Below are 24,040 nucleotides of genomic sequence, written 5' to 3' on the forward strand. Positions count from 1 at the left end.
TCCCGCAAAATGTATTTGTCTTTGCTTTGAGCTGACGAAGTCTTGACCACGACATGTTTGTTTTTATAAGTGGCGTTGTACACGCAGCCGCACCCTCCTTCTTCTAACAACTCTTTCACTACTAAATCTTCTCTGTCAAACAAAATTGGTTTTTTCAATTTTTTTTCTGAATCTTCTTCCGACGTTTTGCTGGTTTCTTCGTCGGAATTTCGTGGTGCTAAGTATTTTTCTTCGTTTTGTTTCATAGCTTTATTATAGATTATTATCTTTAAAAAAAAAAACTTAAAATTATTTAGTGAATTATATTGCTATTGTAATTGAATGTCAAACTTTAATTAACAATTAATTTTAAACTCAGAAAGAAACATTTTATTGAGAATAGCTATCGCTATCTATTATATAAAGATAAGTGTGCATATATTTTACTTTCTAAATACTAGTTAAAATATATTATTTAAGAACTTGATAACAGCAACTTCGTCGAATTTTCACAAGTCGAATGTTTAGTGTTGTCAACGCAAGCTATACAAAATTATGCAAATTTTTTCAACATAAAATTGTATGATTCTATGCACATGCCTGTGGACCAAATTTTTTCCAAATAAAAGAGGATTAACTGTGCGAATACATTGAAACATCACTTTTAAATGACTTTAACCAACAAATAGCTTGTTTTTCACCATGTTTAAGTGAAAGAATTGTGAAAAACAAGCAAAAACTAAGAAAATTAGTGAAAATTCATTTTTTTGCACTTTTAAGTGGAAAATGCACTATAAAATGCTTAATAAAACAATTTTTGAACATTTAAATGTACTAAAAATACACAATTATTGCTCATGTTGGCCATGGCCTGCTTTCTAGCATGTTTTTGGGTTTGGTTGAAAAATTGAAAATATCACGCTGACGTGCTAGTTTGACCATTTTTTAAACTGGCCCATCAAACAAGGCTGATTCTTAATAGAACTCTTTTGAACTGTTATTGTGTAAATTTTCAGTCAACCTTTCATTTTATAATTTCACAGTTTTTACAACTTCCTTAATTTTTCATTTTCTGTCCGCAGATCATCAAATTTCAGTTTAAAATATAGAAGTTTAGTAATTCATTAGCTTTTCCAATAAATCCGACTATCGACCTTCACGTAGAATGTTGAATACCCGAAGTCAATCAGGTAGATCGTGTTTTGATCGAACAATCCTGTCATGAGGTTCTCGGATTTGATGTCGTTGTGAACGATGCCACAGCTGTGAACGTGATTCAGTATTTTCAACACTTGCAAGGCTACCTTCACCGTGGTCTTCAACGAAAACTTGTCCTTTCTCGTCTCTTCTCTTTTATCAAACAGGTCCTTTCCGAGTATTTCGACAACAAAACTCTGCCTTTCCTCATGAACAAATCTCGGACCGATCTTCGGAATGCCGCGAACGTTTTCCTGTTGGAGAATTTTCAGGAACTCGTACTCCCGCAAAATGTATTTGTCTTTGCTTTGAGCTGACGAAGTCTTGACCACGACATGTTTGTTTTTATAAGTGGCGTTGTACACGCAGCCGCACCCTCCTTCTTCTAACAACTCTTTCACTACTAAATCTTCTCTGTCAAACAAAATTGGTTTTTTCAATTTTTTTTCTGAATCTTCTTCCGACGTTTTGCTGGTTTCTTCGTCGGAATTTCGTGGTGCTAAGTATTTTTCTTCGTTTTGTTTCATAGCTTTATTATAGATTATTATCTTTAAAAAAAAAAACTTAAAATTATTTAGTGAATTATATTGCTATTGTAATTGAATGTCAAACTTTAATTAACAATTAATTTTAAACTCAGAAAGAAACATTTTATTGAGAATAGCTATCGCTATCTATTATATAAAGATAAGTGTGCATATATTTTACTTTCTAAATACTAGTTAAAATATATTATTTAAGAACTTGATAACAGCAACTTCGTCGAATTTTCACAAGTCGAATGTTTAGTGTTGTCAACGCAAGCTATACAAAATTATGCAAATTTTTTCAACATAAAATTGTATGATTCTATGCACATGCCTGTGGACCAAATTTTTTCCAAATAAAAGAGGATTAACTGTATGAATACATTGAAACATCACTTTTAAATGACTTGAAGCAACAAATAGCTTGTTTTTCACCATGTTTAAGTGAAAGAATTGTGAAAAACAAGCAAAAACTAAGAAAATTAGTGAAAATTCATTTTTTTGCACTTTTAAGTGGAAAATGCACTATAAAATGCTTAATAAAACAATTTTTGAACATTTAAATGAACTAAAAATACACAATTATTGCTCATGTTGGCCATGGCCTGCTTTCTAGCATGTTTTTGGGTTTGGTTGAAAAATTGAAAATATCACGCTGACGTGCTAGTTTGACCATTTTTTAAACTGGCCCATCCAACCAGGCTGATTCTTAATAAAACTCTTTTAAACTGTTATTGTGTAAATTTTCAGTCAACCTTTCATTTTATAATTTCACAGTTTTTACAACTTCTTTGATTTTTCATTTTCTGTCCGCATATCATCAAATTTCGGCTCCGATTTCTCAGTTTCAGGCTGTTCACTGCGCGATTCACCGCTGTGCTCGTCTCTAACGTGCTCTCCGTCTTTCACGTAGAATGTTGAATACCCGAAATCAATCAGGTAGATCGTGTTTTGATCGAATAATCCTGTCATGAGGTTCTCAGATTTGATGTCGTTGTGAACGATGCCACAGCTGTGGACGTGATTCAGTATTTTCAACACTTGCAAGGCTACCTTCACCGTGGTCTTCAACGAAAACTTGTCCTTTCTCGTCTCTTCTCTTTTATCAAACAGGTCCTTTCCGAGTTTTTCAAAAACGAAACTCTGCCTTTCCTCATGAACAAAGCTCGGACCGATCTTTGGAATGCCGCGAACGTTTTCCTGTTGGAGAATTTTCAGGAACTCGTACTCCCGCAAAATGTATTTGTCTTTGCTTTCAGCTGATGAAGTCTTGACCACGACAGGTTTGTTTTTAAAAGTGGCGTTGTACACACAGCCGCACCCTCCTTCTTCTAACAACTCTTTCACTACTAAATCTTCTCTGTCAAACAAAATTGGTTTTTCCGATTCTTTTTCTGAATCTTCTTTCGACGTTTTGCTGGTTTCTTCGTCGGAGTTTCGTGGTGCTAAGTGTTTTTCATCGTTTTGAAACATAGATTTATTATAGATTATTATCTTTAAAAAATTAAAAAACTTAAAATTATTTAGTGAATTATATTGCTGTAATTGAATATCAAATTTTAATTAACAATTAATTTTAAACTCAGAAAGAAACATTTTATTGAGAATAGCTATCGCTATCTATTATATAAAGATAAGTGTGCATATATTTTACTTTCTAAATACTAGTTAAAATATGTTATTTAAGAACTTGATAACAGCAACTTCGTCGAATTTTCACAAGTCGAATGTTTAGTGTTGTCAACGCAAGCTATACAAAATTATGCAAATTTTTTCAACATAAAATTGTATGATTCTATGCACATGCCTGTGGACCAAATTTTTTCCAAATAAAAGAGGATTAACTGTATGAATACATTGAAACATCACTTTTAAATGACTTGAAGCAACAAATAGCTTGTTTTTCAACATGTTTAAGTGAAAGAATTGTGAAAAACAAGCAAAAACTAAGAAAATTAGTGAAAATTCATTTTTTTGCACTTTTAAGTGGAAAATGCACTATAAAATGCTTAATAAAACAATTTTTGAACATTTAAATGAACTAAAAATACACAATTATTGCTCATGTTGGCCATGGCCTGCTTTCTAGCATGTTTTTGGGTTTGGTTGAAAAATTGAAAATATCACGCTGACGTGCTAGTTTGACCATTTTTTAAACTGGCCCATCCAACCAGGCTGATTCTTAATAAAACTCTTTTAAACTGTTATTGTGTAAATTTTCAGTCAACCTTTCATTTTATAATTTCACAGTTTTTACAACTTCTTTGATTTTTCATTTTCTGTCCGCATATCATCAAATTTCGGCTCCGATTTCTCAGTTTCAGGCTGTTCACTGCGCGATTCACCGCTGTGCTCGTCTCTAACGTGCTCTCCGTCTTTCACGTAGAATGTTGAATACCCGAAATCAATCAGGTAGATCGTGTTTTGATCGAATAATCCTGTCATGAGGTTCTCAGATTTGATGTCGTTGTGAACGATGCCACAGCTGTGGACTTGATTCAGTATTTTCAACACTTGCAAGGCTACCTTCACCGTGGTCTTCAACGAAAACTTGTCCTTTCTCGTCTCTTCTCTTTTATCAAACAGGTCCTTTCCGAGTTTTTCAAAAACGAAACTCTGCCTTTCCTCATGAACAAAGCTCGGACCGATCTTTGGAATGCCGCGAACGTTTTCCTGTTGGAGAATTTTCAGGAACTCGTACTCCCGCAAAATGTATTTGTCTTTGCTTTCAGCTGATGAAGTCTTGACCACGACAGGTTTGTTTTTAAAAGTGGCGTTGTACACACAGCCGCACCCTCCTTCTTCTAACAACTCTTTCACTACTAAATCTTCTCTGTCAAACAAAATTGGTTTTTCCGATTCTTTTTCTGAATCTTCTTTCGACGTTTTGCTGGTTTCTTCGTCGGAGTTTCGTGGTGCTAAGTGTTTTTCATCGTTTTGAAACATAGATTTATTATAGATTATTATCTTTAAAAAATTAAAAAACTTAAAATTATTTAGTGAATTATATTGCTGTAATTGAATATCAAATTTTAATTAACAATTAATTTTAAACTCAGAAAGAAACATTTTATTGAGAATAGCTATCGCTATCTATTATATAAAGATAAGTGTGCATATATTTTACTTTCTAAATACTAGTTAAAATATGTTATTTAAGAACTTGATAACAGCAACTTCGTCGAATTTTCACAAGTCGAATGTTTAGTGTTGTCAACGCAAGCTATACAAAATTATGCAAATTTTTTCAACATAAAATTGTATGATTCTATGCACATGCCTGTGGACCAAATTTTTTCCAAATAAAAGAGGATTAACTGTATGAATACATTGAAACATCACTTTTAAATGACTTGAAGCAACAAATAGCTTGTTTTTCAACATGTTTAAGTGAAAGAATTGTGAAAAACAAGCAAAAACTAAGAAAATTAGTGAAAATTCATTTTTTTGCACTTTTAAGTGGAAAATGCACTATAAAATGCTTAATAAAACAATTTTTGAACATTTAAATGAACTAAAAATACACAATTATTGCTCATGTTGGCCATGGCCTGCTTTCTAGCATGTTTTTGGGTTTGGTTGAAAAATTGAAAATATCACGCTGACGTGCTAGTTTGACCATTTTTTAAACTGGCCCATCCAACCAGGCTGATTCTTAATAAAACTCTTTTAAACTGTTATTGTGTAAATTTTCAGTCAACCTTTCATTTTATAATTTCACAGTTTTTACAACTTCTTTGATTTTTCATTTTCTGTCCGCATATCATCAAATTTCGGCTCCGATTTCTCAGTTTCAGGCTGTTCACTGCGCGATTCACCGCTGTGCTCGTCTCTAACGTGCTCTCCGTCTTTCACGTAGAATGTTGAATACCCGAAATCAATCAGGTAGATCGTGTTTTGATCGAATAATCCTGTCATGAGGTTCTCAGATTTGATGTCGTTGTGAACGATGCCACAGCTGTGGACGTGATTCAGTATTTTCAACACTTGCAAGGCTACCTTCACCGTGGTCTTCAACGAAAACTTGTCCTTTCTCGTCTCTTCTCTTTTATCAAACAGGTCCTTTCCGAGTTTTTCAAAAACGAAACTCTGCCTTTCCTCATGAACAAAGCTCGGACCGATCTTTGGAATGCCGCGAACGTTTTCCTGTTGGAGAATTTTCAGGAACTCGTACTCCCGCAAAATGTATTTGTCTTTGCTTTCAGCTGATGAAGTCTTGACCACGACAGGTTTGTTTTTAAAAGTGGCGTTGTACACACAGCCGCACCCTCCTTCTTCTAACAACTCTTTCACTACTAAATCTTCTCTGTCAAACAAAATTGGTTTTTCCGATTCTTTTTCTGAATCTTCTTTCGACGTTTTGCTGGTTTCTTCGTCGGAGTTTCGTGGTGCTAAGTGTTTTTCATCGTTTTGAAACATAGATTTATTATAGATTATTATCTTTAAAAAATTAAAAAACTTAAAATTATTTAGTGAATTATATTGCTGTAATTGAATATCAAATTTTAATTAACAATTAATTTTAAACTCAGAAAGAAACATTTTATTGAGAATAGCTATCGCTATCTATTATATAAAGATAAGTGTGCATATATTTTACTTTCTAAATACTAGTTAAAATATGTTATTTAAGAACTTGATAACAGCAACTTCGTCGAATTTTCACAAGTCGAATGTTTAGTGTTGTCAACGCAAGCTATACAAAATTATGCAAATTTTTTCAACATAAAATTGTATGATTCTATGCACATGCCTGTGGACCAAATTTTTTCCAAATAAAAGAGGATTAACTGTATGAATACATTGAAACATCACTTTTAAATGACTTGAAGCAACAAATAGCTTGTTTTTCAACATGTTTAAGTGAAAGAATTGTGAAAAACAAGCAAAAACTAAGAAAATTAGTGAAAATTCATTTTTTTGCACTTTTAAGTGGAAAATGCACTATAAAATGCTTAATAAAACAATTTTTGAACATTTAAATGAACTAAAAATACACAATTATTGCTCATGTTGGCCATGGCCTGCTTTCTAGCATGTTTTTGGGTTTGGTTGAAAAATTGAAAATATCACGCTGACGTGCTAGTTTGACCATTTTTTAAACTGGCCCATCCAACCAGGCTGATTCTTAATAAAACTCTTTTAAACTGTTATTGTGTAAATTTTCAGTCAACCTTTCATTTTATAATTTCACAGTTTTTACAACTTCTTTGATTTTTCATTTTCTGTCCGCATATCATCAAATTTCGGCTCCGATTTCTCAGTTTCAGGCTGTTCACTGCGCGATTCACCGCTGTGCTCGTCTCTAACGTGCTCTCCGTCTTTCACGTAGAATGTTGAATACCCGAAATCAATCAGGTAGATCGTGTTTTGATCGAATAATCCTGTCATGAGGTTCTCAGATTTGATGTCGTTGTGAACGATGCCACAGCTGTGGACGTGATTCAGTATTTTCAACACTTGCAAGGCTACCTTCACCGTGGTCTTCAACGAAAACTTGTCCTTTCTCGTCTCTTCTCTTTTATCAAACAGGTCCTTTCCGAGTTTTTCAAAAACGAAACTCTGCCTTTCCTCATGAACAAAGCTCGGACCGATCTTTGGAATGCCGCGAACGTTTTCCTGTTGGAGAATTTTCAGGAACTCGTACTCCCGCAAAATGTATTTGTCTTTGCTTTCAGCTGATGAAGTCTTGACCACGACAGGTTTGTTTTTAAAAGTGGCGTTGTACACACAGCCGCACCCTCCTTCTTCTAACAACTCTTTCACTACTAAATCTTCTCTGTCAAACAAAATTGGTTTTTCCGATTCTTTTTCTGAATCTTCTTTCGACGTTTTGCTGGTTTCTTCGTCGGAGTTTCGTGGTGCTAAGTGTTTTTCATCGTTTTGAAACATAGATTTATTATAGATTATTATCTTTAAAAAATTAAAAAACTTAAAATTATTTAGTGAATTATATTGCTGTAATTGAATATCAAATTTTAATTAACAATTAATTTTAAACTCAGAAAGAAACATTTTATTGAGAATAGCTATCGCTATCTATTATATAAAGATAAGTGTGCATATATTTTACTTTCTAAATACTAGTTAAAATATGTTATTTAAGAACTTGATAACAGCAACTTCGTCGAATTTTCACAAGTCGAATGTTTAGTGTTGTCAACGCAAGCTATACAAAATTATGCAAATTTTTTCAACATAAAATTGTATGATTCTATGCACATGCCTGTGGACCAAATTTTTTCCAAATAAAAGAGGATTAACTGTATGAATACATTGAAACATCACTTTTAAATGACTTGAAGCAACAAATAGCTTGTTTTTCAACATGTTTAAGTGAAAGAATTGTGAAAAACAAGCAAAAACTAAGAAAATTAGTGAAAATTCATTTTTTTGCACTTTTAAGTGGAAAATGCACTATAAAATGCTTAATAAAACAATTTTTGAACATTTAAATGAACTAAAAATACACAATTATTGCTCATGTTGGCCATGGCCTGCTTTCTAGCATGTTTTTGGGTTTGGTTGAAAAATTGAAAATATCACGCTGACGTGCTAGTTTGACCATTTTTTAAACTGGCCCATCCAACCAGGCTGATTCTTAATAAAACTCTTTTAAACTGTTATTGTGTAAATTTTCAGTCAACCTTTCATTTTATAATTTCACAGTTTTTACAACTTCTTTGATTTTTCATTTTCTGTCCGCATATCATCAAATTTCGGCTCCGATTTCTCAGTTTCAGGCTGTTCACTGCGCGATTCACCGCTGTGCTCGTCTCTAACGTGCTCTCCGTCTTTCACGTAGAATGTTGAATACCCGAAATCAATCAGGTAGATCGTGTTTTGATCGAATAATCCTGTCATGAGGTTCTCAGATTTGATGTCGTTGTGAACGATGCCACAGCTGTGGACGTGATTCAGTATTTTCAACACTTGCAAGGCTACCTTCACCGTGGTCTTCAACGAAAACTTGTCCTTTCTCGTCTCTTCTCTTTTATCAAACAGGTCCTTTCCGAGTTTTTCAAAAACGAAACTCTGCCTTTCCTCATGAACAAAGCTCGGACCGATCTTTGGAATGCCGCGAACGTTTTCCTGTTGGAGAATTTTCAGGAACTCGTACTCCCGCAAAATGTATTTGTCTTTGCTTTCAGCTGATGAAGTCTTGACCACGACAGGTTTGTTTTTAAAAGTGGCGTTGTACACACAGCCGCACCCTCCTTCTTCTAACAACTCTTTCACTACTAAATCTTCTCTGTCAAACAAAATTGGTTTTTCCGATTCTTTTTCTGAATCTTCTTTCGACGTTTTGCTGGTTTCTTCGTCGGAGTTTCGTGGTGCTAAGTGTTTTTCATCGTTTTGAAACATAGATTTATTATAGATTATTATCTTTAAAAAATTAAAAAACTTAAAATTATTTAGTGAATTATATTGCTGTAATTGAATATCAAATTTTAATTAACAATTAATTTTAAACTCAGAAAGAAACATTTTATTGAGAATAGCTATCGCTATCTATTATATAAAGATAAGTGTGCATATATTTTACTTTCTAAATACTAGTTAAAATATGTTATTTAAGAACTTGATAACAGCAACTTCGTCGAATTTTCACAAGTCGAATGTTTAGTGTTGTCAACGCAAGCTATACAAAATTATGCAAATTTTTTCAACATAAAATTGTATGATTCTATGCACATGCCTGTGGACCAAATTTTTTCCAAATAAAAGAGGATTAACTGTATGAATACATTGAAACATCACTTTTAAATGACTTGAAGCAACAAATAGCTTGTTTTTCAACATGTTTAAGTGAAAGAATTGTGAAAAACAAGCAAAAACTAAGAAAATTAGTGAAAATTCATTTTTTTGCACTTTTAAGTGGAAAATGCACTATAAAATGCTTAATAAAACAATTTTTGAACATTTAAATGAACTAAAAATACACAATTATTGCTCATGTTGGCCATGGCCTGCTTTCTAGCATGTTTTTGGGTTTGGTTGAAAAATTGAAAATATCACGCTGACGTGCTAGTTTGACCATTTTTTAAACTGGCCCATCCAACCAGGCTGATTCTTAATAAAACTCTTTTAAACTGTTATTGTGTAAATTTTCAGTCAACCTTTCATTTTATAATTTCACAGTTTTTACAACTTCTTTGATTTTTCATTTTCTGTCCGCATATCATCAAATTTCGGCTCCGATTTCTCAGTTTCAGGCTGTTCACTGCGCGATTCACCGCTGTGCTCGTCTCTAACGTGCTCTCCGTCTTTCACGTAGAATGTTGAATACCCGAAATCAATCAGGTAGATCGTGTTTTGATCGAATAATCCTGTCATGAGGTTCTCAGATTTGATGTCGTTGTGAACGATGCCACAGCTGTGGACGTGATTCAGTATTTTCAACACTTGCAAGGCTACCTTCACCGTGGTCTTCAACGAAAACTTGTCCTTTCTCGTCTCTTCTCTTTTATCAAACAGGTCCTTTCCGAGTTTTTCAAAAACGAAACTCTGCCTTTCCTCATGAACAAAGCTCGGACCGATCTTTGGAATGCCGCGAACGTTTTCCTGTTGGAGAATTTTCAGGAACTCGTACTCCCGCAAAATGTATTTGTCTTTGCTTTCAGCTGATGAAGTCTTGACCACGACAGGTTTGTTTTTAAAAGTGGCGTTGTACACACAGCCGCACCCTCCTTCTTCTAACAACTCTTTCACTACTAAATCTTCTCTGTCAAACAAAATTGGTTTTTCCGATTCTTTTTCTGAATCTTCTTTCGACGTTTTGCTGGTTTCTTCGTCGGAGTTTCGTGGTGCTAAGTGTTTTTCATCGTTTTGAAACATAGATTTATTATAGATTATTATCTTTAAAAAATTAAAAAACTTAAAATTATTTAGTGAATTATATTGCTGTAATTGAATATCAAATTTTAATTAACAATTAATTTTAAACTCAGAAAGAAACATTTTATTGAGAATAGCTATCGCTATCTATTATATAAAGATAAGTGTGCATATATTTTACTTTCTAAATACTAGTTAAAATATGTTATTTAAGAACTTGATAACAGCAACTTCGTCGAATTTTCACAAGTCGAATGTTTAGTGTTGTCAACGCAAGCTATACAAAATTATGCAAATTTTTTCAACATAAAATTGTATGATTCTATGCACATGCCTGTGGACCAAATTTTTTCCAAATAAAAGAGGATTAACTGTATGAATACATTGAAACATCACTTTTAAATGACTTGAAGCAACAAATAGCTTGTTTTTCAACATGTTTAAGTGAAAGAATTGTGAAAAACAAGCAAAAACTAAGAAAATTAGTGAAAATTCATTTTTTTGCACTTTTAAGTGGAAAATGCACTATAAAATGCTTAATAAAACAATTTTTGAACATTTAAATGAACTAAAAATACACAATTATTGCTCATGTTGGCCATGGCCTGCTTTCTAGCATGTTTTTGGGTTTGGTTGAAAAATTGAAAATATCACGCTGACGTGCTAGTTTGACCATTTTTTAAACTGGCCCATCCAACCAGGCTGATTCTTAATAAAACTCTTTTAAACTGTTATTGTGTAAATTTTCAGTCAACCTTTCATTTTATAATTTCACAGTTTTTACAACTTCTTTGATTTTTCATTTTCTGTCCGCATATCATCAAATTTCGGCTCCGATTTCTCAGTTTCAGGCTGTTCACTGCGCGATTCACCGCTGTGCTCGTCTCTAACGTGCTCTCCGTCTTTCACGTAGAATGTTGAATACCCGAAATCAATCAGGTAGATCGTGTTTTGATCGAATAATCCTGTCATGAGGTTCTCAGATTTGATGTCGTTGTGAACGATGCCACAGCTGTGGACGTGATTCAGTATTTTCAACACTTGCAAGGCTACCTTCACCGTGGTCTTCAACGAAAACTTGTCCTTTCTCGTCTCTTCTCTTTTATCAAACAGGTCCTTTCCGAGTTTTTCAAAAACGAAACTCTGCCTTTCCTCATGAACAAAGCTCGGACCGATCTTTGGAATGCCGCGAACGTTTTCCTGTTGGAGAATTTTCAGGAACTCGTACTCCCGCAAAATGTATTTGTCTTTGCTTTCAGCTGATGAAGTCTTGACCACGACAGGTTTGTTTTTAAAAGTGGCGTTGTACACACAGCCGCACCCTCCTTCTTCTAACAACTCTTTCACTACTAAATCTTCTCTGTCAAACAAAATTGGTTTTTCCGATTCTTTTTCTGAATCTTCTTTCGACGTTTTGCTGGTTTCTTCGTCGGAGTTTCGTGGTGCTAAGTGTTTTTCATCGTTTTGAAACATAGATTTATTATAGATTATTATCTTTAAAAAATTAAAAAACTTAAAATTATTTAGTGAATTATATTGCTGTAATTGAATATCAAATTTTAATTAACAATTAATTTTAAACTCAGAAAGAAACATTTTATTGAGAATAGCTATCGCTATCTATTATATAAAGATAAGTGTGCATATATTTTACTTTCTAAATACTAGTTAAAATATGTTATTTAAGAACTTGATAACAGCAACTTCGTCGAATTTTCACAAGTCGAATGTTTAGTGTTGTCAACGCAAGCTATACAAAATTATGCAAATTTTTTCAACATAAAATTGTATGATTCTATGCACATGCCTGTGGACCAAATTTTTTCCAAATAAAAGAGGATTAACTGTATGAATACATTGAAACATCACTTTTAAATGACTTGAAGCAACAAATAGCTTGTTTTTCAACATGTTTAAGTGAAAGAATTGTGAAAAACAAGCAAAAACTAAGAAAATTAGTGAAAATTCATTTTTTTGCACTTTTAAGTGGAAAATGCACTATAAAATGCTTAATAAAACAATTTTTGAACATTTAAATGAACTAAAAATACACAATTATTGCTCATGTTGGCCATGGCCTGCTTTCTAGCATGTTTTTGGGTTTGGTTGAAAAATTGAAAATATCACGCTGACGTGCTAGTTTGACCATTTTTTAAACTGGCCCATCCAACCAGGCTGATTCTTAATAAAACTCTTTTAAACTGTTATTGTGTAAATTTTCAGTCAACCTTTCATTTTATAATTTCACAGTTTTTACAACTTCTTTGATTTTTCATTTTCTGTCCGCATATCATCAAATTTCGGCTCCGATTTCTCAGTTTCAGGCTGTTCACTGCGCGATTCACCGCTGTGCTCGTCTCTAACGTGCTCTCCGTCTTTCACGTAGAATGTTGAATACCCGAAATCAATCAGGTAGATCGTGTTTTGATCGAATAATCCTGTCATGAGGTTCTCAGATTTGATGTCGTTGTGAACGATGCCACAGCTGTGGACGTGATTCAGTATTTTCAACACTTGCAAGGCTACCTTCACCGTGGTCTTCAACGAAAACTTGTCCTTTCTCGTCTCTTCTCTTTTATCAAACAGGTCCTTTCCGAGTTTTTCAAAAACGAAACTCTGCCTTTCCTCATGAACAAAGCTCGGACCGATCTTTGGAATGCCGCGAACGTTTTCCTGTTGGAGAATTTTCAGGAACTCGTACTCCCGCAAAATGTATTTGTCTTTGCTTTCAGCTGATGAAGTCTTGACCACGACAGGTTTGTTTTTAAAAGTGGCGTTGTACACACAGCCGCACCCTCCTTCTTCTAACAACTCTTTCACTACTAAATCTTCTCTGTCAAACAAAATTGGTTTTTCCGATTCTTTTTCTGAATCTTCTTTCGACGTTTTGCTGGTTTCTTCGTCGGAGTTTCGTGGTGCTAAGTGTTTTTCATCGTTTTGAAACATAGATTTATTATAGATTATTATCTTTAAAAAATTAAAAAACTTAAAATTATTTAGTGAATTATATTGCTGTAATTGAATATCAAATTTTAATTAACAATTAATTTTAAACTCAGAAAGAAACATTTTATTGAGAATAGCTATCGCTATCTATTATATAAAGATAAGTGTGCATATATTTTACTTTCTAAATACTAGTTAAAATATGTTATTTAAGAACTTGATAACAGCAACTTCGTCGAATTTTCACAAGTCGAATGTTTAGTGTTGTCAACGCAAGCTATACAAAATTATGCAAATTTTTTCAACATAAAATTGTATGATTCTATGCACATGCCTGTGGACCAAATTTTTTCCAAATAAAAGAGGATTAACTGTATGAATACATTGAAACATCACTTTTAAATGACTTGAAGCAACAAATAGCTTGTTTTTCAACATGTTTAAGTGAAAGAATTGTGAAAAACAAGCAAAAACTAAGAAAATTAGTGAAAATTCATTTTTTTGCACTTTTAAGTGGAAAATGCACTATAAAATGCTTAATAAAACAATTTTTGAACATTTAAATGAACTAAAAATACACAATTATTGCTCATGTTGGCCATGGCCTGCTTTCTAGCATGTTTTTGGGTTTGGTTGAAAAATTGAAAATATCACGCTGACGTGCTAGTTTGACCATTTTTTAAACTGGCCCATCCAACCAGGCTGATTCTTAATAAAACTCTTTTAAACTGTTATTGTGTAAATTTTCAGTCAACCTTTCATTTTATAATTTCACAGTTTTTACAACTTCTTTGATTTTTCATTTTCTGTCCGCATATCATCAAATTTCGGCTCCGATTTCTCAGTTTCAGGCTGTTCACTGCGCGATTCACCGCTGTGCTCGTCTCTAACGTGCTCTCCGTCTTTCACGTAGAATGTTGAATACCCGAAATCAATCAGGTAGATCGTGTTTTGATCGAATAATCCTGTCATGAGGTTCTCAGATTTGATGTCGTTGTGAACGATGCCACAGCTGTGGACGTGATTCAGTATTTTCAACACTTGCAAGGCTACCTTCACCGTGGTCTTCAACGAAAACTTGTCCTTTCTCGTCTCTTCTCTTTTATCAAACAGGTCCTTTCCGAGTTTTTCAAAAACGAAACTCTGCCTTTCCTCATGAACAAAGCTCGGACCGATCTTTGGAATGCCGCGAACGTTTTCCTGTTGGAGAATTTTCAGGAACTCGTACTCCCGCAAAATGTATTTGTCTTTGCTTTCAGCTGATGAAGTCTTGACCACGACAGGTTTGTTTTTAAAAGTGGCGTTGTACACACAGCCGCACCCTCCTTCTTCTAACAACTCTTTCACTACTAAATCTTCTCTGTCAAACAAAATTGGTTTTTCCGATTCTTTTTCTGAATCTTCTTTCGACGTTTTGCTGGTTTCTTCGTCGGAGTTTCGTGGTGCTAAGTGTTTTTCATCGTTTTGAAACATAGATTTATTATAGATTATTATCTTTAAAAAATTAAAAAACTTAAAATTATTTAGTGAATTATATTGCTGTAATTGAATATCAAATTTTAATTAACAATTAATTTTAAACTCAGAAAGAAACATTTTATTGAGAATAGCTATCGCTATCTATTATATAAAGATAAGTGTGCATATATTTTACTTTCTAAATACTAGTTAAAATATGTTATTTAAGAACTTGATAACAGCAACTTCGTCGAATTTTCACAAGTCGAATGTTTAGTGTTGTCAACGCAAGCTATACAAAATTATGCAAATTTTTTCAACATAAAATTGTATGATTCTATGCACATGCCTGTGGACCAAATTTTTTCCAAATAAAAGAGGATTAACTGTATGAATACATTGAAACATCACTTTTAAATGACTTGAAGCAACAAATAGCTTGTTTTTCAACATGTTTAAGTGAAAGAATTGTGAAAAACAAGCAAAAACTAAGAAAATTAGTGAAAATTCATTTTTTTGCACTTTTAAGTGGAAAATGCACTATAAAATGCTTAATAAAACAATTTTTGAACATTTAAATGAACTAAAAATACACAATTATTGCTCATGTTGGCCATGGCCTGCTTTCTAGCATGTTTTTGGGTTTGGTTGAAAAATTGAAAATATCACGCTGACGTGCTAGTTTGACCATTTTTTAAACTGGCCCATCCAACCAGGCTGATTCTTAATAAAACTCTTTTAAACTGTTATTGTGTAAATTTTCAGTCAACCTTTCATTTTATAATTTCACAGTTTTTACAACTTCTTTGATTTTTCATTTTCTGTCCGCATATCATCAAATTTCGGCTCCGATTTCTCAGTTTCAGGCTGTTCACTGCGCGATTCACCGCTGTGCTCGTCTCTAACGTGCTCTCCGTCTTTCACGTAGAATGTTGAATACCCGAAATCAATCAGGTAGATCGTGTTTTGATCGAATAATCCTGTCATGAGGTTCTCAGATTTGATGTCGTTGTGAACGATGCCACAGCTGTGGACGTGATTCAGTATTTTCAACACTTGCAAGGCTACCTTCACCGTGGTCTTCAACGAAAACTTGTCCTTTCTCGTCTCTTCTCTTTTATCAAACAGGTCCTTTCCGAGTTTTTCAAAAACGAAACTCTGCCTTTCCTCATGAACAAAGCTCGGACCGATCTTTGGAATGCCGCGAACGTTTTCCTGTTGGAGAATTTTCAGGAACTCGTACTCCCGCAAAATGTATTTGTCTTTGCTTTCAGCTGATGAAGTCTTGACCACGACAGGTTTGTTTTTAAAAGTGGCGTTGTACACACAGCCGCACCCTCCTTCTTCTAACAACTCTTTCACTACTAAATCTTCTCTGTCAAACAAAATTGGTTTTTCCGATTCTTTTTCTGAATCTTCTTTCGACGTTTTGCTGGTTTCTTCGTCGGAGTTTCGTGGTGCTAAGTGTTTTTCATCGTTTTGAAACATAGATTTATTATAGATTATTATCTTTAAAAAATTAAAAAACTTAAAATTATTTAGTGAATTATATTGCTGTAATTGAATATCAAATTTTAATTAACAATTAATTTTAAACTCAGAAAGAAACATTTTATTGAGAATAGCTATCGCTATCTATTATATAAAGATAAGTGTGCATATATTTTACTTTCTAAATACTAGTTAAAATATGTTATTTAAGAACTTGATAACAGCAACTTCGTCGAATTTTCACAAGTCGAATGTTTAGTGTTGTCAACGCAAGCTATACAAAATTATGCAAATTTTTTCAACATAAAATTGTATGATTCTATGCACATGCCTGTGGACCAAATTTTTTCCAAATAAAAGAGGATTAACTGTATGAATACATTGAAACATCACTTTTAAATGACTTGAAGCAACAAATAGCTTGTTTTTCAACATGTTTAAGTGAAAGAATTGTGAAAAACAAGCAAAAACTAAGAAAATTAGTGAAAATTCATTTTTTTGCACTTTTAAGTGGAAAATGCACTATAAAATGCTTAATAAAACAATTTTTGAACATTTAAATGAACTAAAAATACACAATTATTGCTCATGTTGGCCATGGCCTGCTTTCTAGCATGTTTTTGGGTTTGGTTGAAAAATTGAAAATATCACGCTGACGTGCTAGTTTGACCATTTTTTAAACTGGCCCATCCAACCAGGCTGATTCTTAATAAAACTCTTTTAAACTGTTATTGTGTAAATTTTCAGTCAACCTTTCATTTTATAATTTCACAGTTTTTACAACTTCTTTGATTTTTCATTTTCTGTCCGCATATCATCAAATTTCGGCTCCGATTTCTCAGTTTCAGGCTGTTCACTGCGCGATTCACCGCTGTGCTCGTCTCTAACGTGCTCTCCGTCTTTCACGTAGAATGTTGAATACCCGAAATCAATCAGGTAGATCGTGTTTTGATCGAATAATCCTGTCATGAGGTTCTCAGATTTGATGTCGTTGTGAACGATGCCACAGCTGTGGACGTGATTCAGTATTTTCAACACTTGCAAGGCTACCTTCACCGTGGTCTTCAACGAAAACTTGTCCTTTCTCGTCTCTTCTCTTTTATCAAACAGGTCCTTTCCGAGTTTTTCAAAAACGAAACTCTGCCTTTCCTCATGAACAAAGCTCGGACCGATCTTTGGAATGCCGCGAACGTTTTCCTGTTGGAGAATTTTCAGGAACTCGTACTCCCGCAAAATGTATTTGTCTTTGCTTTCAGCTGATGAAGTCTTGACCACGACAGGTTTGTTTTTAAAAGTGGCGTTGTACACACAGCCGCACCCTCCTTCTTCTAACAACTCTTTCACTACTAAATCTTCTCTGTCAAACAAAATTGGTTTTTCCGATTCTTTTTCTGAATCTTCTTTCGACGTTTTGCTGGTTTCTTCGTCGGAGTTTCGTGGTGCTAAGTGTTTTTCATCGTTTTGAAACATAGATTTATTATAGATTATTATCTTTAAAAAATTAAAAAACTTAAAATTATTTAGTGAATTATATTGCTGTAATTGAATATCAAATTTTAATTAACAATTAATTTTAAACTCAGAAAGAAACATTTTATTGAGAATAGCTATCGCTATCTATTATATAAAGATAAGTGTGCATATATTTTACTTTCTAAATACTAGTTAAAATATGTTATTTAAGAACTTGATAACAGCAACTTCGTCGAATTTTCACAAGTCGAATGTTTAGTGTTGTCAACGCAAGCTATACAAAATTATGCAAATTTTTTCAACATAAAATTGTATGATTCTATGCACATGCCTGTGGACCAAATTTTTTCCAAATAAAAGAGGATTAACTGTATGAATACATTGAAACATCACTTTTAAATGACTTGAAGCAACAAATAGCTTGTTTTTCAACATGTTTAAGTGAAAGAATTGTGAAAAACAAGCAAAAACTAAGAAAATTAGTGAAAATTCATTTTTTTGCACTTTTAAGTGGAAAATGCACTATAAAATGCTTAATAAAACAATTTTTGAACATTTAAATGAACTAAAAATACACAATTATTGCTCATGTTGGCCATGGCCTGCTTTCTAGCATGTTTTTGGGTTTGGTTGAAAAATTGAAAATATCACGCTGACGTGCTAGTTTGACCATTTTTTAAACTGGCCCATCCAACCAGGCTGATTCTTAATAAAACTCTTTTAAACTGTTATTGTGTAAATTTTCAGTCAACCTTTCATTTTATAATTTCACAGTTTTTACAACTTCTTTGATTTTTCATTTTCTGTCCGCATATCATCAAATTTCGGCTCCGATTTCTCAGTTTCAGGCTGTTCACTGCGCGATTCACCGCTGTGCTCGTCTCTAACGTGCTCTCCGTCTTTCACGTAGAATGTTGAATACCCGAAATCAATCAGGTAGATCGTGTTTTGATCGAATAATCCTGTCATGAGGTTCTCAGATTTGATGTCGTTGTGAACGATGCCACAGCTGTGGACGTGATTCAGTATTTTCAACACTTGCAAGGCTACCTTCACCGTGGTCTTCAACGAAAACTTGTCCTTTCTCGTCTCTTCTCTTTTATCAAACAGGTCCTTTCCGAGTTTTTCAAAAACGAAACTCTGCCTTTCCTCATGAACAAAGCTCGGACCGATCTTTGGAATGCCGCGAACGTTTTCCTGTTGGAGAATTTTCAGGAACTCGTACTCCCGCAAAATGTATTTGTCTTTGCTTTCAGCTGATGAAGTCTTGACCACGACAGGTTTGTTTTTAAAAGTGGCGTTGTACACACAGCCGCACCCTCCTTCTTCTAACAACTCTTTCACTACTAAATCTTCTCTGTCAAACAAAATTGGTTTTTCCGATTCTTTTTCTGAATCTTCTTTCGACGTTTTGCTGGTTTCTTCGTCGGAGTTTCGTGGTGCTAAGTGTTTTTCATCGTTTTGAAACATAGATTTATTATAGATTATTATCTTTAAAAAATTAAAAAACTTAAAATTATTTAGTGAATTATATTGCTGTAATTGAATATCAAATTTTAATTAACAATTAATTTTAAACTCAGAAAGAAACATTTTATTGAGAATAGCTATCGCTATCTATTATATAAAGATAAGTGTGCATATATTTTACTTTCTAAATACTAGTTAAAATATGTTATTTAAGAACTTGATAACAGCAACTTCGTCGAATTTTCACAAGTCGAATGTTTAGTGTTGTCAACGCAAGCTATACAAAATTATGCAAATTTTTTCAACATAAAATTGTATGATTCTATGCACATGCCTGTGGACCAAATTTTTTCCAAATAAAAGAGGATTAACTGTATGAATACATTGAAACATCACTTTTAAATGACTTGAAGCAACAAATAGCTTGTTTTTCAACATGTTTAAGTGAAAGAATTGTGAAAAACAAGCAAAAACTAAGAAAATTAGTGAAAATTCATTTTTTTGCACTTTTAAGTGGAAAATGCACTATAAAATGCTTAATAAAACAATTTTTGAACATTTAAATGAACTAAAAATACACAATTATTGCTCATGTTGGCCATGGCCTGCTTTCTAGCATGTTTTTGGGTTTGGTTGAAAAATTGAAAATATCACGCTGACGTGCTAGTTTGACCATTTTTTAAACTGGCCCATCCAACCAGGCTGATTCTTAATAAAACTCTTTTAAACTGTTATTGTGTAAATTTTCAGTCAACCTTTCATTTTATAATTTCACAGTTTTTACAACTTCTTTGATTTTTCATTTTCTGTCCGCATATCATCAAATTTCGGCTCCGATTTCTCAGTTTCAGGCTGTTCACTGCGCGATTCACCGCTGTGCTCGTCTCTAACGTGCTCTCCGTCTTTCACGTAGAATGTTGAATACCCGAAATCAATCAGGTAGATCGTGTTTTGATCGAATAATCCTGTCATGAGGTTCTCAGATTTGATGTCGTTGTGAACGATGCCACAGCTGTGGACGTGATTCAGTATTTTCAACACTTGCAAGGCTACCTTCACCGTGGTCTTCAACGAAAACTTGTCCTTTCTCGTCTCTTCTCTTTTATCAAACAGGTCCTTTCCGAGTTTTTCAAAAACGAAACTCTGCCTTTCCTCATGAACAAAGCTCGGACCGATCTTTGGAATGCCGCGAACGTTTTCCTGTTGGAGAATTTTCAGGAACTCGTACTCCCGCAAAATGTATTTGTCTTTGCTTTCAGCTGATGAAGTCTTGACCACGACAGGTTTGTTTTTAAAAGTGGCGTTGTACACACAGCCGCACCCTCCTTCTTCTAACAACTCTTTCACTACTAAATCTTCTCTGTCAAACAAAATTGGTTTTTCCGATTCTTTTTCTGAATCTTCTTTCGACGTTTTGCTGGTTTCTTCGTCGGAGTTTCGTGGTGCTAAGTGTTTTTCATCGTTTTGAAACATAGATTTATTATAGATTATTATCTTTAAAAAATTAAAAAACTTAAAATTATTTAGTGAATTATATTGCTGTAATTGAATATCAAATTTTAATTAACAATTAATTTTAAACTCAGAAAGAAACATTTTATTGAGAATAGCTATCGCTATCTATTATATAAAGATAAGTGTGCATATATTTTACTTTCTAAATACTAGTTAAAATATGTTATTTAAGAACTTGATAACAGCAACTTCGTCGAATTTTCACAAGTCGAATGTTTAGTGTTGTCAACGCAAGCTATACAAAATTATGCAAATTTTTTCAACATAAAATTGTATGATTCTATGCACATGCCTGTGGACCAAATTTTTTCCAAATAAAAGAGGATTAACTGTATGAATACATTGAAACATCACTTTTAAATGACTTGAAGCAACAAATAGCTTGTTTTTCAACATGTTTAAGTGAAAGAATTGTGAAAAACAAGCAAAAACTAAGAAAATTAGTGAAAATTCATTTTTTTGCACTTTTAAGTGGAAAATGCACTATAAAATGCTTAATAAAACAATTTTTGAACATTTAAATGAACTAAAAATACACAATTATTGCTCATGTTGGCCATGGCCTGCTTTCTAGCATGTTTTTGGGTTTGGTTGAAAAATTGAAAATATCACGCTGACGTGCTAGTTTGACCATTTTTTAAACTGGCCCATCCAACCAGGCTGATTCTTAATAAAACTCTTTTAAACTGTTATTGTGTAAATTTTCAGTCAACCTTTCATTTTATAATTTCACAGTTTTTACAACTTCTTTGATTTTTCATTTTCTGTCCGCATATCATCAAATTTCGGCTCCGATTTCTCAGTTTCAGGCTGTTCACTGCGCGATTCACCGCTGTGCTCGTCTCTAACGTGCTCTCCGTCTTTCACGTAGAATGTTGAATACCCGAAATCAATCAGGTAGATCGTGTTTTGATCGAATAATCCTGTCATGAGGTTCTCAGATTTGATGTCGTTGTGAACGATGCCACAGCTGTGGACGTGATTCAGTATTTTCAACACTTGCAAGGCTACCTTCACCGTGGTCTTCAACGAAAACTTGTCCTTTCTCGTCTCTTCTCTTTTATCAAACAGGTCCTTTCCGAGTTTTTCAAAAACGAAACTCTGCCTTTCCTCATGAACAAAGCTCGGACCGATCTTTGGAATGCCGCGAACGTTTTCCTGTTGGAGAATTTTCAGGAACTCGTACTCCCGCAAAATGTATTTGTCTTTGCTTTCAGCTGATGAAGTCTTGACCACGACAGGTTTGTTTTTAAAAGTGGCGTTGTACACACAGCCGCACCCTCCTTCTTCTAACAACTCTTTCACTACTAAATCTTCTCTGTCAAACAAAATTGGTTTTTCCGATTCTTTTTCTGAATCTTCTTTCGACGTTTTGCTGGTTTCTTCGTCGGAGTTTCGTGGTGCTAAGTGTTTTTCATCGTTTTGAAACATAGATTTATTATAGATTATTATCTTTAAAAAATTAAAAAACTTAAAATTATTTAGTGAATTATATTGCTGTAATTGAATATCAAATTTTAATTAACAATTAATTTTAAACTCAGAAAGAAACATTTTATTGAGAATAGCTATCGCTATCTATTATATAAAGATAAGTGTGCATATATTTTACTTTCTAAATACTAGTTAAAATATGTTATTTAAGAACTTGATAACAGCAACTTCGTCGAATTTTCACAAGTCGAATGTTTAGTGTTGTCAACGCAAGCTATACAAAATTATGCAAATTTTTTCAACATAAAATTGTATGATTCTATGCACATGCCTGTGGACCAAATTTTTTCCAAATAAAAGAGGATTAACTGTATGAATACATTGAAACATCACTTTTAAATGACTTGAAGCAACAAATAGCTTGTTTTTCAACATGTTTAAGTGAAAGAATTGTGAAAAACAAGCAAAAACTAAGAAAATTAGTGAAAATTCATTTTTTTGCACTTTTAAGTGGAAAATGCACTATAAAATGCTTAATAAAACAATTTTTGAACATTTAAATGAACTAAAAATACACAATTATTGCTCATGTTGGCCATGGCCTGCTTTCTAGCATGTTTTTGGGTTTGGTTGAAAAATTGAAAATATCACGCTGACGTGCTAGTTTGACCATTTTTTAAACTGGCCCATCCAACCAGGCTGATTCTTAATAAAACTCTTTTAAACTGTTATTGTGTAAATTTTCAGTCAACCTTTCATTTTATAATTTCACAGTTTTTACAACTTCTTTGATTTTTCATTTTCTGTCCGCATATCATCAAATTTCGGCTCCGATTTCTCAGTTTCAGGCTGTTCACTGCGCGATTCACCGCTGTGCTCGTCTCTAACGTGCTCTCCGTCTTTCACGTAGAATGTTGAATACCCGAAATCAATCAGGTAGATCGTGTTTTGATCGAATAATCCTGTCATGAGGTTCTCAGATTTGATGTCGTTGTGAACGATGCCACAGCTGTGGACGTGATTCAGTATTTTCAACACTTGCAAGGCTACCTTCACCGTGGTCTTCAACGAAAACTTGTCCTTTCTCGTCTCTTCTCTTTTATCAAACAGGTCCTTTCCGAGTTTTTCAAAAACGAAACTCTGCCTTTCCTCATGAACAAAGCTCGGACCGATCTTTGGAATGCCGCGAACGTTTTCCTGTTGGAGAATTTTCAGGAACTCGTACTCCCGCAAAATGTATTTGTCTTTGCTTTCAGCTGATGAAGTCTTGACCACGACAGGTTTGTTTTTAAAAGTGGCGTTGTACACACAGCCGCACCCTCCTTCTTCTAACAACTCTTTCACTACTAAATCTTCTCTGTCAAACAAAATTGGTTTTTCCGATTCTTTTTCTGAATCTTCTTTCGACGTTTTGCTGGTTTCTTCGTCGGAGTTTCGTGGTGCTAAGTGTTTTTCATCGTTTTGAAACATAGATTTATTATAGATTATTATCTTTAAAAAATTAAAAAACTTAAAATTATTTAGTGAATTATATTGCTGTAATTGAATATCAAATTTTAATTAACAATTAATTTTAAACTCAGAAAGAAACATTTTATTGAGAATAGCTATCGCTATCTATTATATAAAGATAAGTGTGCATATATTTTACTTTCTAAATACTAGTTAAAATATGTTATTTAAGAACTTGATAACAGCAACTTCGTCGAATT

At 33.5% G+C, this 24,040-nt stretch overlaps 15 protein-coding genes across 15 annotated transcripts; all 15 read right to left on the bottom strand.

The window, feature by feature from the left end:
- Positions 1 to 2,483: 2,483 nt before the first annotated feature.
- LOC145845753 (serine/threonine-protein kinase VRK1-like) lies at positions 2,484 to 3,176 on the bottom strand. Its single transcript, XM_082952819.1, has one exon. The coding sequence runs from the start codon at positions 3,174 to 3,176 to the stop codon at positions 2,484 to 2,486; it is 693 nt and encodes a 230-aa protein (XP_082808945.1).
- A 780-nt stretch (positions 3,177 to 3,956) lies between these two features.
- LOC145845754 (serine/threonine-protein kinase VRK1-like) lies at positions 3,957 to 4,649 on the bottom strand. Its single transcript, XM_082952820.1, has one exon. It carries the CDS (start codon positions 4,647 to 4,649, stop codon positions 3,957 to 3,959), a length of 693 nt encoding a protein of 230 aa, XP_082808946.1.
- A 780-nt stretch (positions 4,650 to 5,429) lies between these two features.
- On the bottom strand, positions 5,430 to 6,122 carry LOC145845756 (serine/threonine-protein kinase VRK1-like). The gene has a single exon (XM_082952821.1). The coding sequence runs from the start codon at positions 6,120 to 6,122 to the stop codon at positions 5,430 to 5,432; it is 693 nt and encodes a 230-aa protein (XP_082808947.1).
- Positions 6,123 to 6,902: 780 nt separating this feature from the next.
- On the bottom strand, positions 6,903 to 7,595 carry LOC145845757 (serine/threonine-protein kinase VRK1-like). The gene has a single exon (XM_082952822.1). The coding sequence runs from the start codon at positions 7,593 to 7,595 to the stop codon at positions 6,903 to 6,905; it is 693 nt and encodes a 230-aa protein (XP_082808948.1).
- Positions 7,596 to 8,375: 780 nt separating this feature from the next.
- Positions 8,376 to 9,068, bottom strand: LOC145845758 (serine/threonine-protein kinase VRK1-like). Its single transcript, XM_082952823.1, has one exon. The coding sequence runs from the start codon at positions 9,066 to 9,068 to the stop codon at positions 8,376 to 8,378; it is 693 nt and encodes a 230-aa protein (XP_082808949.1).
- Positions 9,069 to 9,848: 780 nt separating this feature from the next.
- On the bottom strand, positions 9,849 to 10,541 carry LOC145845759 (serine/threonine-protein kinase VRK1-like). The gene has a single exon (XM_082952825.1). It carries the CDS (start codon positions 10,539 to 10,541, stop codon positions 9,849 to 9,851), a length of 693 nt encoding a protein of 230 aa, XP_082808951.1.
- A 780-nt stretch (positions 10,542 to 11,321) lies between these two features.
- On the bottom strand, positions 11,322 to 12,014 carry LOC145845760 (serine/threonine-protein kinase VRK1-like). Its single transcript, XM_082952826.1, has one exon. It carries the CDS (start codon positions 12,012 to 12,014, stop codon positions 11,322 to 11,324), a length of 693 nt encoding a protein of 230 aa, XP_082808952.1.
- A 780-nt stretch (positions 12,015 to 12,794) lies between these two features.
- Positions 12,795 to 13,487, bottom strand: LOC145845761 (serine/threonine-protein kinase VRK1-like). Its single transcript, XM_082952827.1, has one exon. The coding sequence runs from the start codon at positions 13,485 to 13,487 to the stop codon at positions 12,795 to 12,797; it is 693 nt and encodes a 230-aa protein (XP_082808953.1).
- Positions 13,488 to 14,267: 780 nt separating this feature from the next.
- On the bottom strand, positions 14,268 to 14,960 carry LOC145845762 (serine/threonine-protein kinase VRK1-like). The gene has a single exon (XM_082952828.1). It carries the CDS (start codon positions 14,958 to 14,960, stop codon positions 14,268 to 14,270), a length of 693 nt encoding a protein of 230 aa, XP_082808954.1.
- Positions 14,961 to 15,740: 780 nt separating this feature from the next.
- LOC145845763 (serine/threonine-protein kinase VRK1-like) lies at positions 15,741 to 16,433 on the bottom strand. The gene has a single exon (XM_082952829.1). The coding sequence runs from the start codon at positions 16,431 to 16,433 to the stop codon at positions 15,741 to 15,743; it is 693 nt and encodes a 230-aa protein (XP_082808955.1).
- Positions 16,434 to 17,213: 780 nt separating this feature from the next.
- LOC145845764 (serine/threonine-protein kinase VRK1-like) lies at positions 17,214 to 17,906 on the bottom strand. The gene has a single exon (XM_082952830.1). It carries the CDS (start codon positions 17,904 to 17,906, stop codon positions 17,214 to 17,216), a length of 693 nt encoding a protein of 230 aa, XP_082808956.1.
- Positions 17,907 to 18,686: 780 nt separating this feature from the next.
- Positions 18,687 to 19,379, bottom strand: LOC145845765 (serine/threonine-protein kinase VRK1-like). The gene has a single exon (XM_082952831.1). The coding sequence runs from the start codon at positions 19,377 to 19,379 to the stop codon at positions 18,687 to 18,689; it is 693 nt and encodes a 230-aa protein (XP_082808957.1).
- Positions 19,380 to 20,159: 780 nt separating this feature from the next.
- On the bottom strand, positions 20,160 to 20,852 carry LOC145845767 (serine/threonine-protein kinase VRK1-like). The gene has a single exon (XM_082952832.1). The coding sequence runs from the start codon at positions 20,850 to 20,852 to the stop codon at positions 20,160 to 20,162; it is 693 nt and encodes a 230-aa protein (XP_082808958.1).
- Positions 20,853 to 21,632: 780 nt separating this feature from the next.
- Positions 21,633 to 22,325, bottom strand: LOC145845768 (serine/threonine-protein kinase VRK1-like). Its single transcript, XM_082952833.1, has one exon. The coding sequence runs from the start codon at positions 22,323 to 22,325 to the stop codon at positions 21,633 to 21,635; it is 693 nt and encodes a 230-aa protein (XP_082808959.1).
- Positions 22,326 to 23,105: 780 nt separating this feature from the next.
- LOC145845769 (serine/threonine-protein kinase VRK1-like) lies at positions 23,106 to 23,798 on the bottom strand. The gene has a single exon (XM_082952834.1). The coding sequence runs from the start codon at positions 23,796 to 23,798 to the stop codon at positions 23,106 to 23,108; it is 693 nt and encodes a 230-aa protein (XP_082808960.1).
- Between the last annotated feature and the right edge of the window lie 242 nt (positions 23,799 to 24,040).

Source organism: Thalia democratica, unplaced genomic scaffold (genome assembly GCF_965202585.1).
Source record: "Thalia democratica unplaced genomic scaffold, ktThaDemo2.hap1.1 HAP1_SCAFFOLD_168, whole genome shotgun sequence".
In the NCBI taxonomy this organism is placed as follows: domain Eukaryota; kingdom Metazoa; phylum Chordata; class Thaliacea; order Salpida; family Salpidae; genus Thalia; species Thalia democratica.